The following is a 22008-nucleotide window of genomic DNA, read 5'->3' as shown; positions in this document are numbered from 1 at the left end:
CAATCTAATTGATCATTTTATTTAGTTTCATTTTTTGTTGAGTTTTGTGTTCTTATTAGGTGCTTGTGCATTTTGTTCCGCTGTTGTGACCTGCCATCCAAACTGTGGACAGTTTACAAACCAGTTTTTAGTTTTACATTATTTGAAATACTCCCAGACTTTGCAGCTGCCATTTTCTAAAACTGTAGTGCTGAGTGCACCTGACCAATGGCAGAAGCCAGAAACAACTGATATCATCACACAGCAATTACATTGTGATACAGAAGAAAAACACTCGCTACAGTGAAGAATTTTAGAAATAAAGTAAGAAATAGAGATTGGCCAAAACGATTTCACAGGGCTGATACCGATGCCAATTATTTTTTATCAAGACAGGCCAAACTGATGTACATTAAATATAATGTTTCAGCAGCATATGAAAGCAGAGAACCTGTTAGTCATAACCGGTCTTCTTCATTAACAAGGGTGACTATAACTGTATATGAAAAATAGAAACAGGAGCAATTAAATTTCCTCCTCTGTTTATGCTGGATTAACTGAGATTGATCAGTTTGTCTCCTGCAGTTACGTCTTTCTTAATCTTTCTTTGTTCTAGAATTTTTGTTGCCCACTAAAGTCCGTACCTATTATTAATTATTGATTTCCAAACTCTTTTAGTGTAATTTTCCTGTTAGCCACTAACTAGTTATTGCCATGAACATTCACTAACTGCTGCATCCTATATTATCATGTGGTGTCACTGGCATCATCTATGTTAGGAAAAAGAGTTTTGTGACCGTTTTTGGCATCAATAGTCCTTTGCAGTCTCTATTATTAATGGTTTCAAGTGATGAAAAATAACAGTTTCACATAGCTGATGTGAACAAATAAAACTTAAGGCATATATCAAACTAATAGTTAATGGTATAGGGAAAATTGAAAGTAGTGAATGAAATCTGTATGGTAAAAGTCAGAGTGAAAGGTATAGTCCCAATAATAATAATAATGGCTGTAGCTCTCTAGTATAATGCATTATGTTGCACCTTGTACTTGTTCTCTACTTGTCATTAATTGTTGACATTTTACGCAATTTTCTGTTATATGTATGATTATTTAGAAAATGCACCCTGTCTTGTTGTAAAACTGTTGTTTTTTTAAATTATAAATTAATACTGCTAATATTTGACCTCACTTTGATTATAGCTTGTTCAGGTCACACTTGATGAAATTAATTTTGACCTAAGTTTGTGTATTATTTTTCCCTGTTACAGATGTACAGGTTGCTATCTTACTGGAGAAGAATTATATTTCAGTTTGCAGTTACCGTTGTATGTAGATGACATGTCATCAGTGCGAGCTTCTCTGTGTCTTTATGACAGCACCGGGGTAGGAAAGACATTGTTTTAGCCATTTCCTGCATAACTAGTTTTTCAAAAGCAAGTGTAGCTGAATGTGTGTGTTGTGACTGCCTGTCAGAGATTCACCTTTCATCTCAACTACAGTATTGAAAAGATTTTAGTCAAAAGACATTTTAACCCTGTTACGTTAAGCATAATGCCTCCAAAAACCTAAGAACAACCATATTCAGAAATTGTTGTATTTCCTCTCTTCATACTCTAAAGCTCTCACTACAAAGCTAAAGACCCAATATTTGCCCTAGACATATCACTATTCCAAGGTGCTGGTGAATTCCTGTGAATACTTGTTAGCATTGCTTTCAGTGGTGTGTGTCACAGATTATCTCTCATTCCCTGTGATAATGGCAAAGACTGTTCTGCATAATTTACTTTTTTCAGCATGGAAGACTAGCTACACTCCTTGTCTGAAGCCAACACTTAGAGATGAATTTGGCTGACATTTAACCTGAGATGTTGCCTTATGTTTGTCAGCACTCTGATTTAGTTTAAAATGGGTGGCTTGGCAGTAATCTGTTGCAGAAACAGAAGAGCACTCAGAGTGTTTCAGCAGGTTCTGTGGAAATGTTGAGTAACAGCAGTGAGCTCATTCACAGGGTGAGTGTGAGGCCTGGTGTGGCCCTTGTGGTCAAAGCTGATCATAGCCTTAGTCCTTGTCATGTCGTTCTTAAAGAGAAACGGCTGCCACTCCCTTACACACCCTCATGCAGTTTAAGTTTCATATGAATGTGCACTGCTGCTCCTTTCACAATTGCCACACACCACAGGGAGAAAAATCACAGATTACATTTTACAATTTAGATATGCTGTTAAGTTTTATCTCTTCTCAGTGTGTTGTATCTGTTCAGAACACATCAGCCAACCTTTTTAAATGTTCTGAAAGTAACAGATTAATTTTCCTAGGTGCGTACCCATGGCCCTCACCACCGCTCTCATATCAAAAAACAAACTCTTTCATCTTTGTGCTGATAGGTCCCTGTTTGGGGCCTGACTGGTTAAATCTCTCCCTTCCCCTCCTCAGTCACTGGAGGACTCTGGGTTATTCAGCCCAGAGCATACAGTGAGTAATGCTGTTTCAGCCCAGTGGCATTCCTCTCTTTCACCACAGAGCCTAAGCTCCCATTAACCTGTAGGGGAAACTTTCACTCTGTGACATGATTGTAAGACAAGGCTGCAGACTTATGTTATGCTAGTTTTTCCTTTGTGGCACTGTAACCTTTGCTTCTCAACCTAAAATGAATCTGAACTGGCTGGTCACAAATAATCAGCAACAATTTAGCTCCTTCAACCTGACTACAAATGTTATATATATTTAACTGTTCATGCAAAGTCCATGCAAGTTTTTTTTATTTTTTACACAAGTGTGTATTCATATTTTTTCATAGATTATTAAAATCACAAACGTTTTTCAATTAACATCTTTTCAAAAAACAGGTTTCTCAAAAATGACCTCACAAGGGATTAAGAAGTCCTCAATTTAATGTGTTAGTCTGATAGCCTAGTCGCGCTAGACCCATGTTTCTGACGGCACAAGGGTCTAGGGCCGCTCGACAGGGAGGGAGGCGAGCTAAAAGGTTGTCTTCAAATCACTCTGCAGCAATTGGGTAGGTATACAACCAATCAGCGCAATGAATAGGCTGACGGAGTTCCTAGAGCGCCGGCGGATTGTGGCTAAGTCCCATTAGCTTCCCAACCAGCGGAGCCAACTGGTATATTAAGGATTTATCCCGTCGGCATAAGTCCAAATACGTCTTTCTTTTCAATGAAACACTTCAGTGCCGTCCTTTGTTTATCTTTCAAGTTGAATTTTAGCTTCATATCTTTAAGGGCTGTGGCTAAAGCCGAGTCGAAAGATAACTGTTTATTGTGCGCCGGTTGTTTCTGTCAGAATCGTCGCGCCTCTATCGTCACTTAGTTATGCCCGCCTTCTGACTCTACACTTCATGGTGATTCGTCTGGCCAGTTTTAGGAGAATCCAGCCTCGAGCCTTATGGAGGGTAACTAGACCCACCCTGGCAGAGAATTAAATTCGTTGCCGTGGGTTGTCTAGCGCAGCTAGGCTATTAGTCTGAAGTATTTGCTCTAGACCCCCACAGAGAGTAACATTTTATTTATTTATTTTTTTGTTTGCGGCTACAGGCTGTTAGGGGATCTAAACTGTTAACTAAAATTGGAATTCTTTAAATGTAGCTTGGTAAATTTCCAGACACGTAGAAACCAAATTTGGCATTGGAGTGTTCTGGTTTCAGTGATCTTACAGCAAGTCTTTGGAGTTCTTGATGTACATTGGAACAAGCTAGCAACTCATTTAAGTCAATTTAACCCGCCAAAATAACCTGCTGTGAGGTCAGTTGACTAAACCTGTGTTCCCAGGTTCAGATTTAATCCTTCTCTAATGAACAGCATTATTTGCTGGCAGGTGTTCATAATATGCACAGCCTGTCATTGATGGTAGTTTGTCCATCATGTGACATTCCATCTTGTCGAAGCTTGCACTGGGAAATGTTTACTTCAGTTGTTCATTTTAGGTATCTGTCTGGAAATCGTTCTCTTTCTCCGACTCTTCCTCTGTGGACCCCAAAGCAAAAACCACCATGGCAATGCGGCTTGTTTTCTGAGACCTTATGAGTTTCACAACACATGAGATGCAGCCTGTGGTGCTGTCTCATTCCAGGCTTCTTCTAGTGCTTATTGTTTGCATTTAATACAGTTCAGAAGGTCCCAGGATCAAAAACCCTTGATCTGTTCTTTCATAGGTCAGTCCACCCTGTATTTTGTATTGGCAACTAACAGACAGAAAGTTTGATTTGAATTTTTATCTTGGCTCACTGGAACTGAGCTTGAAATAAGTGCCAGTATGTTGACTTAAACTTCACCCAGGCAATTTGGCCCTTCGCATGATGACTAGATGGATGTTTGAAAAGGGCCTGAGAGAGCTAGTCCAACTTTATAACACACATATGCACAGAAAACAGGATTTCCTAGAGTGTCCTGCTGGAAAGTTGGAAACAGAAATGTATATGTCTTGGCAGTAGTGAGTTTTCAATGGTTCCCATAACTCTCAATGTTCATTGATGGAATGATTGAAGCACACAAATTTTGTCACAAAAAACAACCATGGATTTTCAGTTTCTTCATAGATTTGTTGTAGTTTTTTTGAAAATATGAAAAATCTGACACGTCAAAATTATGCATACAGCGACGCTAATATTTGAAATGTTTCTGACGCAGACGTATTCCTTCAGCATAGTCTACAGGGTTCAAGTCAGCTTTTTATGAAGGCCCAGTCTAAATCCACAATTCTAGCCCAATTTAGCCATTTATTTACATTTTTTATGAGTATTTGGGGTCAGTGTCTTGTTGGAACACCCAACTGCATCCAAGACGCAGCCCTCTAGCTTGTGATTTTAGGTTTTCCTGAAGAATGTGGAGGTAATCTGCCTTCTTCATTATTCCATATACTTTGTTTACCAGTTCTATTGTTAGCAAAACAGCCTGTAGACCATGCTTGACAGTAAGTTTGGTGTTCTTGGGGTTAAAGTCCACACCTTCTCTCTTTCAAACATATTGCTGTTCATTGTAGCCAAATAGCTCATTTTTTGCTTCATCTCGCCACAGAACTTTCCTTCTTGCACAGCAGCTTGTCAGCCCATGGTGACATAAAACATGCTTGAATGTAGACACTGACCCATTTGTTTCAGCAGCTTCTAATGCATTGCAGACCTGCTTTTTGGTGGTTCTTGGTTGATCTGACCATCCTGACAAACTGCCTCTCAACAGAAGGTGATAGCTTGTGTTTTCTTTCTAATAGTGGCAGTGTCACAACTGCACCATGCACTTTATACCTACAATTGTTTGCACAGTTGATTTTGGGATCTGAACCATCTTTAAAATGACCCCATGTGACTTTACTGACTTGTTCAAGTCAATGATTTGCTTCATCAGATACTCAGCTCCTTTGACTTTCCTATTGTAGTTTGTAGCAGTCTATTGAGTGTGTCAAATGAACCCTATCTAACTTGGCTCAAAGAAGTCAGTAGCTGTAGTTAACTCTAATTATTCATGAGAAGGTAAGAGTCTATGCCTTCAGAAAAATGGGATCGACACAACATTCTACATCCCCATAGCTGAATATTCAGGATGTTGTATGTATGTAATCCTGAACCTTGACTGGTGTCTAGACCATAAAGAGCCTCTGATTTTTGGAGTTTCTCCTCAAAGCCAGTGGAAAATGGTAGCATTTCCTGTAGCAGAAGTCAAAAATTAGTTGGAAAAAATCGTTAAATTGCTGAACTAAAAATATTCTTATGAGGCAAGATAGTTAAAAACTGTCTTCAGACTCTGCATGTTAGATGTTAATAGGTAGGAATTTTGAAACAGCCTTGGAAATGGTATACAGTAGACTCCCTCAACTTCACTTCAGTCTTTGCAGTCTGTTACTAAAGTCATATAGGATGCTAGTTATGCAGCACACCCTCTTTATACACTTTCGCTCCTCCCCCTCGACCAAACAATGGGACCACTTTGTTGAAGACCGGCCCTGATTGCTCTTTCATCTGTTGTAGCATATTGCAGCCAGCAGAGATGTTAGCGAAGTGATACTTCATTGCAAGTAGAGAGAAACAATAGTTTGACTGTAGTAACCACGGAACCACCTCTCTGTCCAAAATCATTTACCTGAAAACATCAAACATACAGTATTTAAGAGGGCGGTTTCGTTTGTCCTGGCAGTAGATAACTGCATTGCCAAAGCCAACTTCATGCTGTGTAATAGTATAGTAATCCTCCAGATTAGTCTAGTACCTGAGTGTTACATTTAAGGTTTCATTCTTTCCAAATGTATTTTACTGAATAGGTTTGGGTTCTTTCATTTGGCCAGATTGGCAAAACACCTTGCCTTCTAGAAAATGTTGACCACCATTTTTACTCGTCCAAAGAACTCAGTGGAGTTATGTGACGATTGGCGTAATATTACTCAAAAACAGAATAACAGATTTGGATGAAATTTTCAGGGAAAGTCAGAAGTGACACAAAGACCACCTGATTAGATTTTGGCAGTGATGTGGTGTACAGTGTGGATCCTTGGATTTGTTAAAGATTTCCATATCATTGCGAGATAGCGGCACAGCGTCACTGTAACAATGACAACAAGGGAAAGCTGTGTTGGCTGCCTGCAGACGATCACATGATTACGATCCTACTACATATCCACCACTGTGGACTTATCAAGACTTATCCTAAATCGTACAACGACTGAGCAGCCTTGGCGGAGTACTGTGCTCTCTGAGTGCTTTTCTTGTTTGAAAATGTTTTCTCCATTTGACAGACCAAAGAATTATTTGATTGATCAAAAATAATCACCAGAGTATGTAGCATTGAAAGTAAATATTTGTTATAACCCTGCTATGTTTCAAAACTTGCTTTGTTCTGTGCAGGTGGTAAAAACCATCGGCTTACGCGAGATCTGGTACTTTGGACTTCAGTATATGGATGGCAAGGGTTACCACACTTGGCTAAAACTGGACAAAAAGGTAAGATTTAACCTAAGAATATGTTATTTTTTTCAATGTAATGTCATAATAATGAGTTTTAAAAATGCTCACATCATTAAGGCAAAAATAATGACATGATCAGTTGTGAATGATAAATAAACTAGACCAGATAGCACTATTTAAACTTAGATGCAACTTATAAACTGAACAGTTATTCAACAGCATTGGTCTGTTTTGTAAGTTATTGGAATTTTTATCCTTTTAATAAAGTGAAATGCCATATACCTGCTGCCTGCATACATGTATGCTTAGGTATTGCAGCACAGTTCTCTGTAGAGTATTATGGAATGACGGAGAAAGAATGTATTGTTTTGATTTTAGGAAGTTATTTAGCAAACATTATGGAGAATGCGGGTATCGATCACGCTACCTCCTGTATAGATGGGGGATTAGCTCAAATGGTAGAGCGCTCGCTTAGCATGCAAGAGGTAGCGGGATCAATGCCCGCATCCTCCAATGTGTTTGCTACTTAAGTCCTAAAATTAGATTAGTTGTTACAGCACCTACAATAATCCATCCAGTATGAAAAAAGGAAACACTAAATCAGTTAATTACATTTACTGTTAAAGCTGGATTTAAAAAGAAAATTAGGACAAAGCAGGCATGCTTGGGTTAAAGAGCTGCAGCAGATGTTTCTTTTTAAACCAAAGCTGACATTCACGAAGTTTAATCCATATTGGTTCTTTGTTGTCAGTGAGAAACTGATTGATTGCTTGTGTTTTCACCTACATGAAGTAAAAACATTTCATTCACTCACAGTGGCTTGCGTAGAAGTACAGGCGCAAAATTAAATGCACATTAACAACAGTAATGATTTTAGCTTCTCACCATCGCATGAACACGATCGACTGAGGTATTTATGCTTGAAAATGTGCTAATGCACGTATATGAGCTGTTCACTGCGCGCATGTACAAATGCACTTCCGCATTAAAACTGCCATGTCACAATTGTGTTGCATCATGGGGGATTAGCTCAAATGGTAGAGCACTTGCTTAGCATGTGAGTGGTAGTGGGATCAATGCCTGCATCCTCCAAGATGTTTACTACTTGAGTAACAGATAACATTAGTTCTTGCTGCACTTTTAAATGAAACATAGGTAAATAGTAGTGTCTATGATGTTCAGTGATGTGTTTCGCCTGTGAGAAGGTGAGAGGTGCGACCAAATAAGAAAGTTGGTCCAGTGTAAAAGTTAGACCAGACCCTGTTCTATGCGTTTGCCAGAAGAGCACCTAGTTGTGTTCAGTAGTACTACACATTTATGTACTTCCTCAAGTTTTGGACACCCCATACATTTTTGAAATATTGCATTAGGATACACTCCTAGGTCTTCAAGTGCAATTTCTTTTAGTACAGTCACAGCCAAAGTACTAAACAAATCCTAAAAAAAACCATTAAAAACTTATCTACTAATCCACTAATGAAGGGCCTGCTTTTCATTAAAAGACACAATTTTTGTTGGTGTGCTTCGTATATCAAGTCAGCACATTTGAAAGTTCTTCAGAGATAAAAATGGCTAAAACAAGGAGCCTAACTCAGGAAACATGCCTGAAGATTCTCAGCCGGGAAGGGAATAGCTGCCGCCACTATGCTTTTCATTTTTCTTCAGGTGTCATCTCAGGACGTGAAGAAGGAGAACCCGTTGCAGTTCAAGTTTCGGGCCAAGTTCTTTCCCGAGGATGTTGCTGAGGAACTGATCCAGGACATCACCCAGAAGCTCTTCTTCCTGCAGGTGAAGGAGAGCATCCTGAGTGATGAGGTTTACTGTCCTCCAGAGACAGCCGTGCTATTGGCCTCCTACTCCGTTCAGGCTAAGTTTGGAGACTACAACAAAGAAGTCCACCAGCCTGGATACCTGGTGTCTGAACAGCTGCTGCCGCACAGGTTAGATGTATTAGTGTGCTTAGAACAATGAATCGAGCATATGACAGTCTTCATAAAAAACAAGATGTTATGTAGTACTATGCTCTTTTATTAGTCTAAAGACACTGCATTCGACACTGACAGACAATAGTTTAGTCACTTAAAGTAATTATTGGGCAAGAGTACCTGTTTATTAAACAGCCCATCAGTAGCACTAGATGAACCTGCAGCAAAGAAAATCACCGTCTCCACACCCATGGACACAAGACAGCTTTATGTAACAATCAATATTTCGAAATATTAATGTCAAATACAAATTCAAGTATTGTAGATATGAGGACCGTCAGCAGATTATCTCTCTTTAATACCATCATCACATATGCATATGAAATTACCAACTCACCATTGAAGCGATTTTTAAATAGTGTGAATATTAAAAACGTAGATAATGGACGAGCAATCAAGAAGAAGATTAAAGCTTAATTACACCAATGATCATAACACATGCTACTGAGCAGAGTCAAGTGTGCCAAAAAATCCTATTAATCTGGTGTTGCAGCTTTGGCGCACTTAATAACCAGTCACAGCTTGGAAGAATTTAAACATTTAGGTGGGTGTGACAGGCAATGATGACAGTCATGTTTGATCATAACGGGGTCTCTTTGCCCCTGTAGGAGACATGTTTGACCACCATTTTACAATGAAAAATAGAAGTAAAGACTCTGGAGGTGTTTCTCCTCATAGGACAATACTGTATCATCAAGAAAACGCAGTGTTTCAGATTTGCTGCTTAAATAAGCTAGCCAGCACATGATGCTTTTAAATTTATATTTCAAGGTAAATTCAAAGTCTGAATGTTCTTGTATGTCTGCCTCGTCTGTCTCGAGATGGTTGCCCATCAGCAACACAGTTTAGGATCAAGTAACCAGAACAATATTTGATATACTTAAGGTGGAAGATGGTATATTTTCTATGTCTGGCTGGTCTTAGTAAAAATAGAAGAGTTTTTTTTTTTGCTTGTGCATTTAAGAGTGAATAAAATTTCTGGAAATTTCAGTGCATTCAGCTGTTGCCAGTGGTGGTCCCCCTATTGTGCTTTTCCCCCTACTGGACTGTATGGCAGACCACATGTCATAATAGAAAAACAAAAACAAACAAGCAAAAAAACTGTTGTACTTTGCATACACTTGAATGAAAATGTTCACAATGTTGCATAACATATTATGTGGTTTGTTAGTGGTTTCCATATGGTGATGTAGCTGACTGTTGTACTTCTATCTCTCTGTCTGTAGAGTCCTGGAGCAGCACAAGTTGTCTAGAGAACAGTGGGAGGAAAGGATTCAAGTGTGGCACGAGGAACACCGCGAGATGCTGAAGTGAGCAATGCTAACAACAACTTTGTGTAGTGTACAGTATAGCGCAGTGCTAGTAGGAATTGCAAAGACTGATCATAACGTTCATTTCCTCATCTGTTTCTATTTTTGCAGGGAGGATGCTATGCTGGAGTACCTGAAAATCGCCCAGGACCTGGAAATGTATGGAGTCAACTACTTTGATATCAAGAATAAGAAGGGAACAGAGCTGTGGCTGGGAGTGGATGCTCTGGGACTCAACATTTATGAGAAGGAGGACAAGTAAGCACTGTATTTTCACAGATCCTTCCAGTAAACAGCCTTGCTCTTGGTGGCTCTAATGTTTAGCATGCTGCTACCTGCAAACCTGTGACACAAAGCAAAACTGGCTGCACCAGGTCTGTATCTGTAATTAATCACTGTACTTGTTTGTCAGCAGTCAGCATCGCAGGAACAACAATACAGGTCAAATGGATACAAACTTAGATATTCAAAACCAGCAGCTTACCATAGATTTTTATGACTATTTGTCATCTAAAATCTGATTTATTTGAAGTTTCTACTTCACTCTGGTGGGAGGGTAATGTCACAGTTTAGCAAGTCAGCTGCCTTGCGGCTAGTCAAACTTGTACTAGCTGATTCTTTGTCTCCTCAAATCTACATGATTGAATTACTATAGCTGTCACTGAATTGAAGTTCATCCAGTCTTTCATTTAGCCTTAATGCAACTTAACATGGGTATGAAAACTTCAACAAACTGAGAAACACATTACTCAGAAACATACTATGTCCCAGTGTAAATCTGTCTCTGGGATTAACATAGAAAGCCTCTCCTCCACGGTGCCCTCTGCTGTAGCCATGGCTACACCAACTGGTTTTTCAAGCTGTGCAGCACTAAGAATGTGAAGCTAACCTACAACACTGCCTCTCAAATGAGGGCAGCAGGCCTGCAATATAGCAGTGCAGCCAAGGCCTCACTGAGGTGCAGTCTGGAGCTGAATTAACTCTTTATGCTCTAAGTCTTTCTCCTTAGCAAGCATAGTTTAACACATTTCAACAGTGTAGCTGTTCAGGTATCATATTCACTTCTTTTAATAGTGGTTACATTAAAAAGAATGATCATAAATCCATGTTAAAAATGTAAAATTACATGCATTAGTTATTTATATTTTAAATTTTAGAATATTGTATCTGTTTTTGTAAATTAAATATCTTCAGCTTTATGACTGTTAATTGGACAAAACAAGCAATTAGAAAATGTCACCTTGGATTTTAGGAAATTGTTACATTTTGTACTGTAAGCACATTAATTGACACTGAAAAATGTATCAGCAGTTAATATTTTCTGGCTTTTTATATTTTTGTTTAACTTTTCTAACAGTCATTGCTGTGAAATGCTCCAGACATAATTAGTCATATTTGTCACAGAATTCCAGTAACTAGCTAATGAATGTCCGTAAATGAAACAATGCCTGTGCAAAATGTGGCTGTGCAGAAAGGGCTGATTGCTTGGCCGCTAAGTTTTGCTGCTTACTGCTTTATCACTATAACCCATGACATATATTTCATCATCCACCCTTGACCATGTTAGGAGGTAGTCACAGATTACCCTGGAAAAGTCTGGAAAACAATAGGAAATACTACTGGACATTAAATAAATCTGGACCTTAGTGGGGAATAAAAGTAATTAGGATAGAAAAAGATTAACAAAACAGAGAGTAACAGCAGACAGAAATGTCTCAGATAAACTTTTATGGATCTCAATCAACTCATCTGTCACAGGATGCTCACATCATCTAGACCCTCCAGAAAAACACGGGCAAAAAACCTTGATTTCCGCGGACTAAAATCCTTGATTCCGCGGGCTAAAATCTTTGATTATGCGAATAAATATGCGAGGTTTTTATGCCATTTTATGCGGGGAAATTGTGGAAAGTTACCAAGTATGCGAATAGTTGTAAAATATGCAAAAAGATGCGAAATATGTAAGAACTGGGACAAAAAGGTGATTCTTCTCCTACATCCTGTTACTAGGCTACCACTGAATGAAAAAGAGCAATATAAAGATAAACAGACATACTACATGCAAGACACATTACAGTAAGTGCTGCCAATGTTTCATTTATTATCAGCTTAAGCATGACTTAAACATTCCTCAATCACAAATTTCTCAGAAATAAAACATTCTTTCCTCTTAGTTATACTTTGAGGTAGAGCAAACTACCTGCTCCAGTGTTTTCAAACACAGTTTAAACTTAACTGTTGAACATCAACTTTGAACTCTAAAAATAACAGCTCTCAACGAGCCAATACTACTGGTCTAAATATAAGAGCCATATTGCACTTTGGGGAGCCCTGCTCAGTGCAATCATTGAACAATACCATATTGATATGCAATAATGTACAAAACAAGTGCATATATGCAATAACAAAATAAAACAAAGTGCAATCTCTGGTGCATGAAAAAAATTAGGTCACAAAAAATAATGATCCAATCCGATCTCCTGTCCCTTCTCCCTCTCTCTCAAAACAATGCATCAGTTTCTGAAAAATTAAATAACAAGAATAGAGAAAACAAAAAATAATAACAATCAGAGTACAATCAAATCAAAATTATTCATTATCCTCGATCCCCTCTTCCTCAACGCCCATGCCCTCCCACTCCTCGTCCTCCTCCTCTATCTCCCGGTTGTTTGTCTTCGGTGCTCCAGAACGATGTTGCACGGGGTGCAAAAAAGTTTCCCCCCAGTTTCGTGCAGTAAATCTGGGTACTGTTTTGCCCGGTCTCTGGCTGAAATATTCGTTGGTAAATGTGATCTTTGAGCATTCGCCATTCTTGTTTTTCGTCTCTGAGCGCCGCGCTCCGCATCAGCTCGTGCTTCTAGTGCTTCTATTGGTTATAGTTTTCTCATTTTATGTGGAAATTGTGAAATCAAGCGAGACCCGCATATTTCTCTTTTTTTTCGTGAAAATGTGAGATTCTTGCTGGAATTATGCACTGTTTTGCGGGGATTATGCGGCCTTTTGGGAAATAATTGACCCCCGCATAATCAGCGGCATTTTGGTGATTAATGCGGGAATTCATGCGATCGCATAATCGCGTTTTTCTGGAGGGTCTAATCGTCACTCATTTTCTGTTGAACATATGGTACATACAATGATTATTAATCAAGAAGCTTAGCTATCAGTGACAGGTTCCCTACTATTATATGCTGTTAATATATAATCTTTAACATATATAGCCTATGCATGTATTCACTATAAGCCATCCTTATTAATAAAGTAGTCTAGTAGTCCAGTAGTCATGAATTGTAGTCTCATGAATTACAATGCTATCACATGCTGTTAATAAGTTTTTATATATATATATATATATATATATATATATACACACACACACACACACACACACACACACACATACATATGTATGTATGTGTGTGTGTGTGTGTGTGTATATATATATATATATATATGCGTGCATGCACACACACACACACACACACACACACACACACACGTATATCAGCTCCACATATTGATTGTCAGCTTTTCTGTATTACAAAAATATTGATATCAGTTGACCCTCAACATCTGCCCAAAAAACACCCCCCAAAATCTTATATCTGTTGATCCCTACTCCATATGCAGCCCTAAATATGTGTCTTCATCTAAGGACAGTAGTGCACATACAGTGCCTTGTGAAAGCATTCGGCCCCCTTGAACTTTTCAACCTTTCGCCACATTTCAGGCTTCAAACATAAAGATATAAAATTTTAATTTTTTGTCAAGAATCAACAACAAGTGGGACACAATCGTGAAGTGGAACGAAATTTATTGGATATTTTAAACTTTTTTAACAAATAAAAACCTGAAAAGTGGGGCGTGCAATATTATTCGACCCCCTTGCATTAATACTTTGTAGTGCCACCTTTTGCTGCAATTACAGCTGCAAGTCGCTTGGGGTATGTCTCTATCAGTTTTGCACATCGAGAGACTGAAATTCTTGCCCATTCTTCCTTGCAAAACAGCTCGAGCTCAGTGAGGTTGGATGGAGAGCGTTTGTGAACAGCAGTCTTCAGCTCTGCCCACAGATTCTCGATTGGATTCAGGTCTGGACTTTGACTTGGCCATTCTAACACCTGGATACGTTTATTTGTGAACCATTCCATTGTAGATTTATCTTTATGTTTTGGATCATTGTCCTGTTGGAAGATAAATCTCCGTCCCAGTCTCAGGTCTTTTGCAGACTCCAACAGGTTTTCTTCCAGAATGGTCCTGTATTTGGCTCCATTCATCTTCCCATCAATTTTAACCATCTTCCCTGTCCCTGCTGAAGAAAAGCAGGCCCAAACCATGAGGCTGCCACCACCATGTTTGACAGTGGGGATGGTGTGTTCAGGGTGATGAGCTGTGTTGCTTTTACGCCAAACATATCGTTTTGCATTGTGGCCAAAAAGTTCGATTTTGGTTTCATCCGACCAGAGCACCTTCTTCCACATGTTTGGTGTGTCTCCCAGGTGGCTTGTGGCAAACTTCAAACGAGACTTTTTATGGATATCTTTGAGAAATGGCTTTCTTCTTGCCACTCTTCCATAAAGGCCAGATTTGTGCAGTGTACGACTGATTGCTGTCCTATGAACAGACTCTCCCACCTCAGCTGTAGATCTCTGCAGTTCATCCAGAGTGATCATGGGCCTCTTGGCTGCATCTCTGATCAGTCTTCTCCTTGTTCGAGGTGAAAGTTTAGAAGGACGGCCGGGTCTTGGTAGATTTGCAGTGGTCTGATACTCCTTCCATTTCAATATGATTGCTTGCACAGTGCTCCTTGAGATGTTTAAAGCGTGGGAAATCTTTTTGTATCCAAATCCGGCTTTAAACTTCTCCACAACAGTATCTCGGACCTGCCTGGTGTGTTCCTTGGGCTTCATGATGCTCTCTGCACTTTAAACAGAACCCTGAGACTATCACAAAGCAGGTGCATTTATACGGAGAATTGATTACACACAGGTGGATTCTATTTATCATCATCAGTCATTTAGGACAACATTGGATCATTCAGAGATCCTCACTGAACTTCTGGAGTGAGTTTGCTGCACTGAAAGTAAAGGGACCGAATAATATTGCACGCCCCACTTTTCAGTTTTTATTTGTTAAAAAGTATAAAATATCCAATAAGTTTCATTCCACTTCACGATTGTGTCCCAATTGTTGTTGATTCTTGACAAAAAATTAGAATTTTATATCTTTATGTTTGAAGCCTGAAATGTGGCGAAAGGTTGAAAAGTTCAAGGGGGCCGAATACTTTCACAAGGCACTGTACATTGTTCGCGCGTGCTGATTTCCTTGGAATATTTGGATTGGATACAAATGGTGGCTTACTCAGAATCTTATCTTTTATCCTGAACAGAGCTGGACTGCACAATGGCTCGGTGATTAGCACTGTTGCCTTGCAGTTAGAAGATCCCTGGTTCTCAGCCTGGGCATCTTTCTGCATGTTCTCCCTGTGCATATGTGGATTTTCTTCAGGTTCTCCGGCTTCCTCCCACAGTCCAAAAACATGCTGAGGTTAATTGGTAATTCTAAATTGTCTGTAGGCGTGAATGTGATTGTTTGTCTCAATGTAGCCCTGTGATGGACTGGTGACCTGTCTAGGGTGATCCCTGCCTTCACCCTAAGTTATGTGGCATAGACTCCAGCCCCCCAAAGAGGGTTAAGCAGTGTATAGACAATGGTTGAACAGAGATCAGCAAAGTGTTTTTCTGAAAACATTTAAGGCAAAAAAAGCTATGCAGTTGCTGAAACTGTACTTGTTTAAATTTGTAAGGGTTAGTTTAAAGTTTTACCAAAGTTTTGTGAGGCGTCGGACCCCTGCTGAGCTTTCCCCATTTCCATAAAGTAGCTTAGACCTCAACTTTATACAAATGAGGAGTGGGCAACACGTCACTCCACCTCTTGAAATGCAACACTACCAGAATAAACTGCAGGGCATTTCACATAGGCAGTGAATGGGAAGTGCTAAAGTGATGGATCCTGTGGACATGTGCCGTAGTTTAACACTAATCTATTCTAACAATGTTATGGGTGCACAGGGGAGTTTTTACATGCAATCAATCTCCCCAGTTTCTCAACATCAGATGCTTGAAGCTCTGCAACAGGAATCAACACAGGATTTACCCGCCTACAGTCGCTCAAGCATTGGCTGCTTTGGATTGGATTGGATTGGATTGGAGTGGATTGGATTGGATTGGATTAGCAACTATATAGCTTATTTCTTGCCTTAAATCCCTGAACTGTCTTTGTAATAAAAGGCATACTATATAGATTCAAGATTTTTATTTTCCATTTGTACACATAAGAAGACAGTTTCAGCACATAGGAAGTCTTGTTCTGGGCTTTCTTGGAAGTCGAGTTAAAGAACAGACAAGACAACTGTCACAAATATAATTTTAAAAAAGATACTCTATCGGAGTGTTATAAAGAATAAATACAAAAAATAAAAATAAAATAAAATTACCAGATGCTGCAGCTGAGGTAAAATGCTTCTATTGTCAGTTGTCCATAAATATGTACATATATATGTGGCCACATGAACACACTCACACACACACTCACACACACACACACACACACACACACACACACACACACACACACACACACACACACACATATATATATATATATATATATATATATATATATATATATATATATGCATAAACACACAGACCCATGCACAAACATACACATACAGTTTAGTAGGGAAGTATGGATATTGAATGATATTGAAAATTTTCAAATGAGCTGCTATTGACCCAGTTTGAAATCCAGGAGCAGGTAGCCTCCAAGTAAAGTGTCAGCCAATCAAGTACAGCCAATAGGCTTGTTTGAGATGAGCCAAACCTGCACTGCTTCCATCACCGCACAGTGTAGCCAGTTACATTTCTGTTTGATTTGATCCCAACTTGTTCTGACATCATGCAACAATAACATTATTCAATTCACAGTGTATCATGGTCATCCTATAGCAGCTTAACTAAGGGACAGTGCAGGTGATCATGGGCAGCCCTAGCTATAAGCTTTATCAAAGAGGAAGGTTTTAAGCTTAATCTTAAAAGTAGAGAGGATGTCTGTCTCCTGAATCCAAACTTGGAGCTGATTCCACAACAGAAGAGTTGATACCTGAAGGCTCTCTCTCCCATTCTACTCCTGGAAACTCTGGGAGCCACAATTAAACCTGCAGTCTGAGAGTGAAGGGCTCTGTTAGGATGATATGGTGCAACAAGGTCTTGAAGATAAGATGAAGCATGGTAATTCAGAGTTTTATATGTTCTATCCTGGATTTTACAGAGAAGCAATGAAGAGCAGCTTATATAGGAGAAACACGATCTCTGTTACTAGTTACTGTCAGAACTCAGGCTGCAGCATTTTGTATCAGCTGGAGGTTTTTAAGAGAATTATTGGGACATCTCAATAAAAAGGAATAATGGGGACTAGTTTTTTGACATCACTCTGAGACATTTTGAAAATATTTTGAAGGTGAAAGAAGGTTGTTCCAAAGTTCATTGCAGTAGAACTGGAGACCAAGGCAATGGCAGTCAGAATATCTGGATAATGTGTTTCTAAGGCGTTTAGGGCTTTGTCAGAATTTAAATTAAAAAATTACAAGTCACCCAGGCATTTATGTCCTTTAGACATGCCTGGAGTTTGACTAACTGACAGGTTTCATCTGACTTTATAAATCAGTATAACTGGTGTAATCTGCATAACGGTTAGCATTTATGTAGTGTCTCCTAATAATATTGCCTAAGGGGAGCATGTACAATGTAAATAATAATGGTCCCAACACTTCTGAATTTATGGAACGCCACTGCCTTTCCAGGTGTCTTTTGTCTGCTTTAAGATGTGCAGTTGTTCATCATACCATGGAGCTATTTTCTGATAATTTATTGCCTTGTTTTCAAAGAGGCAACCGTGTCAATTCTTGTACACAACAAATCTGCAGCCCTATCAATGAGATTAGCCACTTATGTGGAACTAATGATAGAGGAGTTGCTCTTTATCATGTTAACATGTGACAATGAAGCAAATAATAATGGAATGGTTACCTTTAAAGTTGTTATTTCATTATCAGATAAACATCTGCTGTAATGGGACTTCTTGGTAGATGTTCCACAGTTCATTATTGTAAATTCAAATGTTATTTTAAGACCAAGATGGCTGAAGTTTTTGAGCCAGACACTGCAGTTGTTCTCCAAGGACTGCAATGCCTCAGGACATGATGGGAAATGTCTCACTCACCTGATCTAACAGCTGATTGGTTTAGATGTTGACTCATCAATGCGATGTTTGACAGAAACTTATCTTTTCAGTGGATTTACAGATTTCAATGCATCGATTTTGAAGTGTACTCTGCATGTGTGATTAATGTTCATCAGCCAGAGAGGCTGAATACATTCATGTTAGAACAAATCCTCAAACTCATACGACCACACAGGTCGTATGTAACGTGCCCCGGAATACGACCCATGAGGGCGTATTCACGTTAGCGCTCCTACGGGAGACAGGAACGCATTACGGGATTTAATTCGCGATACGGCTTTTCCCTCGCGAAACGGCTTTTTCCTCACTTTCGCAACACGGGTTTAGGGTTATGGTTAGGGTTAGGGTTAGGGTTAGGGATAGTGTTAGGTAAAAGTTTGTTCATGGTGACGTTTCAGCTGAGACACCGGAGTGTCAATATTTACTCAACTGCTAGAGGTCGCTTAACGTCAAAACGTAACACTCGGTCGTAATACGGGCGTGTACAAACGACCTATGTGGTCGTTTTTTGTTTGAGGACAGGCTCTCATGTTATACATCATTAACAGAAGACAGTATGTAGTTCTAGTATTAAAACTATCGATTTAATTAACAACAACACCAACATTTCTGCTAAGCGATGTGAGGATTGTTGAAATACCATCTGTACAGAAGTTGATTGAATTTTTTTTTTTTGTCAGTGTTTTCTCTTTATTTACTTAGTTTGAGAGGGACCCCTTTGATCTCCTGATTAATTACATTTTTTTTGGTTATGAAAATATATTAGAAGATGACAGTATGGACTATGCCATTTAACATTTAAGTTACACTTTGGAACTTGCCGTGTATTGTTTCACTGTATAATGTTCATGTGTCACTCCTTCAGATTGACCCCAAAGATTGGCTTCCCTTGGAGTGAGATCAGGAACATTTCCTTCAATGATAAGAAGTTCATCATCAAGCCTATTGACAAGAAATCTCCAGTGAGTATTAATATCATCAAGATTTTGCACAAGATGACATTTCTAAACCTAAAAATGCTCTATCCTGATTGAAAAATCTCCTTTTTCCTTCATGGTCTTCTGCTATCCAAGAGTTATTGTACTTCTTAAAGTAAAATTATGCTTTTCAGACCCTATTGAATTGCATCGCGTTTTACCTGTAGCACCATGTTTCTCTGTTGTGAAGAGAAAAGCCATTCGACATATCTTCAGTGTGATGTAGCATACAGAATAAGTGCTCCTGCACTCTATGCAATGCTATTATTGATCAGCTACCTCTCCCCAGAAGTGAGTCTGTGTCGAACATACATCCCGTGAACTAGCACAATGACAAGTTTTTTCAGCCTGGTGTGTGTTATGTCTTCTCTTTCTTATGCTGCTTGGTTCTTTTCCAAATTTCAGGACTTTGTGTTTTATGCTCCAAGACTGCGCATTAACAAGCGCATCCTTCAGCTGTGCATGGGCAATCATGAGCTGTACATGCGCCGCCGCAAGCCAGACACAATTGAGGTGCAGCAGATGAAGGCCCAGGCCAGAGAGGAGAAACAACAGAGACAGAGGGAGAGGTAGGCAAACAGTTTAAATGTAGGAAAGATGTGCAGACTACTGATTTAATATATAATGTGATGATTAAGTATATCATTCAATCTAATTCATGATTCTGGACAAGCTTATTGTTGATTATTTTCCTTATCAATTAATCTGACAAATATGTTTCCCAATTGTTATATTAATCTATCCATAACTACATAATACTATAATACCATACTACATAATTCCATATATATTGCTTCATGGTCTTGATGTCTTTAGTATGTATCGTCAATGTATAAAAGTAGTAAAAAATAAAGAAAAGACATGAATTGAGAAGGTGTGTCTAAAGTTTTGACTGGTAGAGTATAATCATTTACCAAGCAGAAGCATCACAGCCAGGCTTTTCAAATATGTGTTACAAGGCGCGGTGTTTAGAACCCAGGAAGCAGGCACAAGGTACACAAGGCACAAGGGGGGGGGACAGAGCTGATGAGAGCCTGTGACGGGGTTGTGGCAGGGACAGCGGGGTAGGGAGAACCAGAGCAGACAGACGGGGGGGAGTCCAGAGCGGAGGGGGAGACTGGAGCAGACGAGGGATTCCGGGGCAGAAAGGGAGACGGAGCAGACGAGGGATTCCAGGGCAGACGGTGAAACGGAGCTTGATTTGGACCAGCTGTGCTCCTCCGCAGCCATTCTTAATTATCCAGAGCGCAGCACAGGAGAGGGAGGGGCCATGACAGTACACACACACACACACACACACACACACCCCCAATGTGCTCACACAGGGCTGGTCGGGGTGCCGGCAGGGGGTCTCCGGGACTGGCAGGGATCAGGCTGGGGCTGGACAGGCTGGAGGGACCGCTCCGGAGGACGGCCCAGGGGCTGAACAGGCTGGGGCTAGACAGGCTGGAGGGACCGCTCCGGAGGACGGCCCAGGGGCTGGACAGGCTGGGGCTGGACAGGCTGGGGCTGGACAGGCTGGAGGGACCGCTCCGGAGGACGGCCCGCGGGCTGGACAGGCCAGGGCTGGACAGGCTGGAGAGACCACTCCGGAGGACGGCCTGGGGGCTTGACAGGAGACCGGTGGCAGACACGACAGGGACCCTTTGGAGGCCGGACTCGGAACCGGCAGCTGACCCGACGTTGACCCTCTGGAGGCCGGACTGGGAACCAGCAGCCGGCCCGACGGGGACCCTCTGGAGGCCGGACTGGGAACCGGCAGCTGACCCGATGGGGACCCTTTGGAGGCCGGACTGGGAACCGCTGGTGGTGGGACCCCTCTGAAGGCCAGGCGGGAGGCCGGACTGGGAACCGGCGGAGGCGGGACCCCTCCGGGGGCAGAACTGGAACCGGGGCTGGGGACCCCTCCGTGGCAGAGCTGGAACCAGGGCTGGGGACTCCTCCGGGGGTGAAACTGGACACGGGACTGGGGACCCCTTCGGGGGTGAAACTGGACTTGGGATAGGGGACCCCTCGGGGGGCAGGACTGAATACAGGACTGGACACGGGACTGGGTACCCCTCAGGGAGCAGGACTGGGGACAGAACTGGACACGGGACTGGAAACGGGACTGGGGAGACCACTACTGCAGGGGAATCAGGGATTCGGGGGAGGCGTTTCGCCTCATCAGGGATTCAGGGGAGGCATTTCGCCTCATCAGGGATTCGGGGGAGGCGTTTTGCCTCTTCAAGGACCCAGGGGAGGCGTTTCGCCTCTTCAAGGATTCAGGGGAGGTGTTTCACTTCTTCAAGGATCCAGGGGAGGCTTTACACCTCTTCAAGGGCGCCGGGGAGGCTCGAAGCCTCTTCAAGGGTGCTGGGGAGGCTCAAAGCCTCTTCAAGGCTGCAGGGGAGGCTGGAAGCCTCTTGAAAGCTGCAGGAGAGGCTGGAAGCCTCCTCAAAGCTGCAGGGGAGGCCTCTTCAATGTTGCCGAGGAGGCTTTTCACCTCTTCAAGGAAACCAGGGATGGGGCGACGGCCCCCACAAGGACTGGAGATGGGGCAATGG

At 40.9% G+C, this 22008-nt stretch overlaps 1 protein-coding gene and 1 long non-coding RNA gene across 3 annotated transcripts in view; both read left to right on the top strand.

Moving 5' to 3' along the window:
* LOC127537755 (uncharacterized) overlaps window positions 1-22008 on the top strand; it is a 329554-nt gene that overhangs the window by 64149 nt on the left and 243397 nt on the right. The window lies entirely within an intron of this gene.
* The window catches only part of ezrb (ezrin b), a 42073-nt gene that overhangs the window by 9162 nt on the left and 10903 nt on the right, over window positions 1-22008 (top strand). For both annotated transcript variants that reach the window (XM_022205141.2, XM_022205140.2), the window contains 6 exons: window positions 6830-6925; window positions 8555-8829; window positions 10101-10184; window positions 10296-10442; window positions 19351-19447; window positions 19868-20031. In XM_022205141.2, the coding sequence (XP_022060833.1) occupies window positions 6830-6925; window positions 8555-8829; window positions 10101-10184; window positions 10296-10442; window positions 19351-19447; window positions 19868-20031 (863 nt within the window). The remainder of the gene's footprint in view (window positions 1-6829; window positions 6926-8554; window positions 8830-10100; window positions 10185-10295; window positions 10443-19350; window positions 19448-19867; window positions 20032-22008) is intronic.

This window comes from Acanthochromis polyacanthus, chromosome 16 (assembly GCF_021347895.1).
Source record: "Acanthochromis polyacanthus isolate Apoly-LR-REF ecotype Palm Island chromosome 16, KAUST_Apoly_ChrSc, whole genome shotgun sequence".
NCBI classification, from domain to species: domain Eukaryota; kingdom Metazoa; phylum Chordata; class Actinopteri; family Pomacentridae; genus Acanthochromis; species Acanthochromis polyacanthus.
Note: the sequence above shows the minus strand (reverse complement) of the source record. Positions and strands in the feature narration are given on the sequence as shown.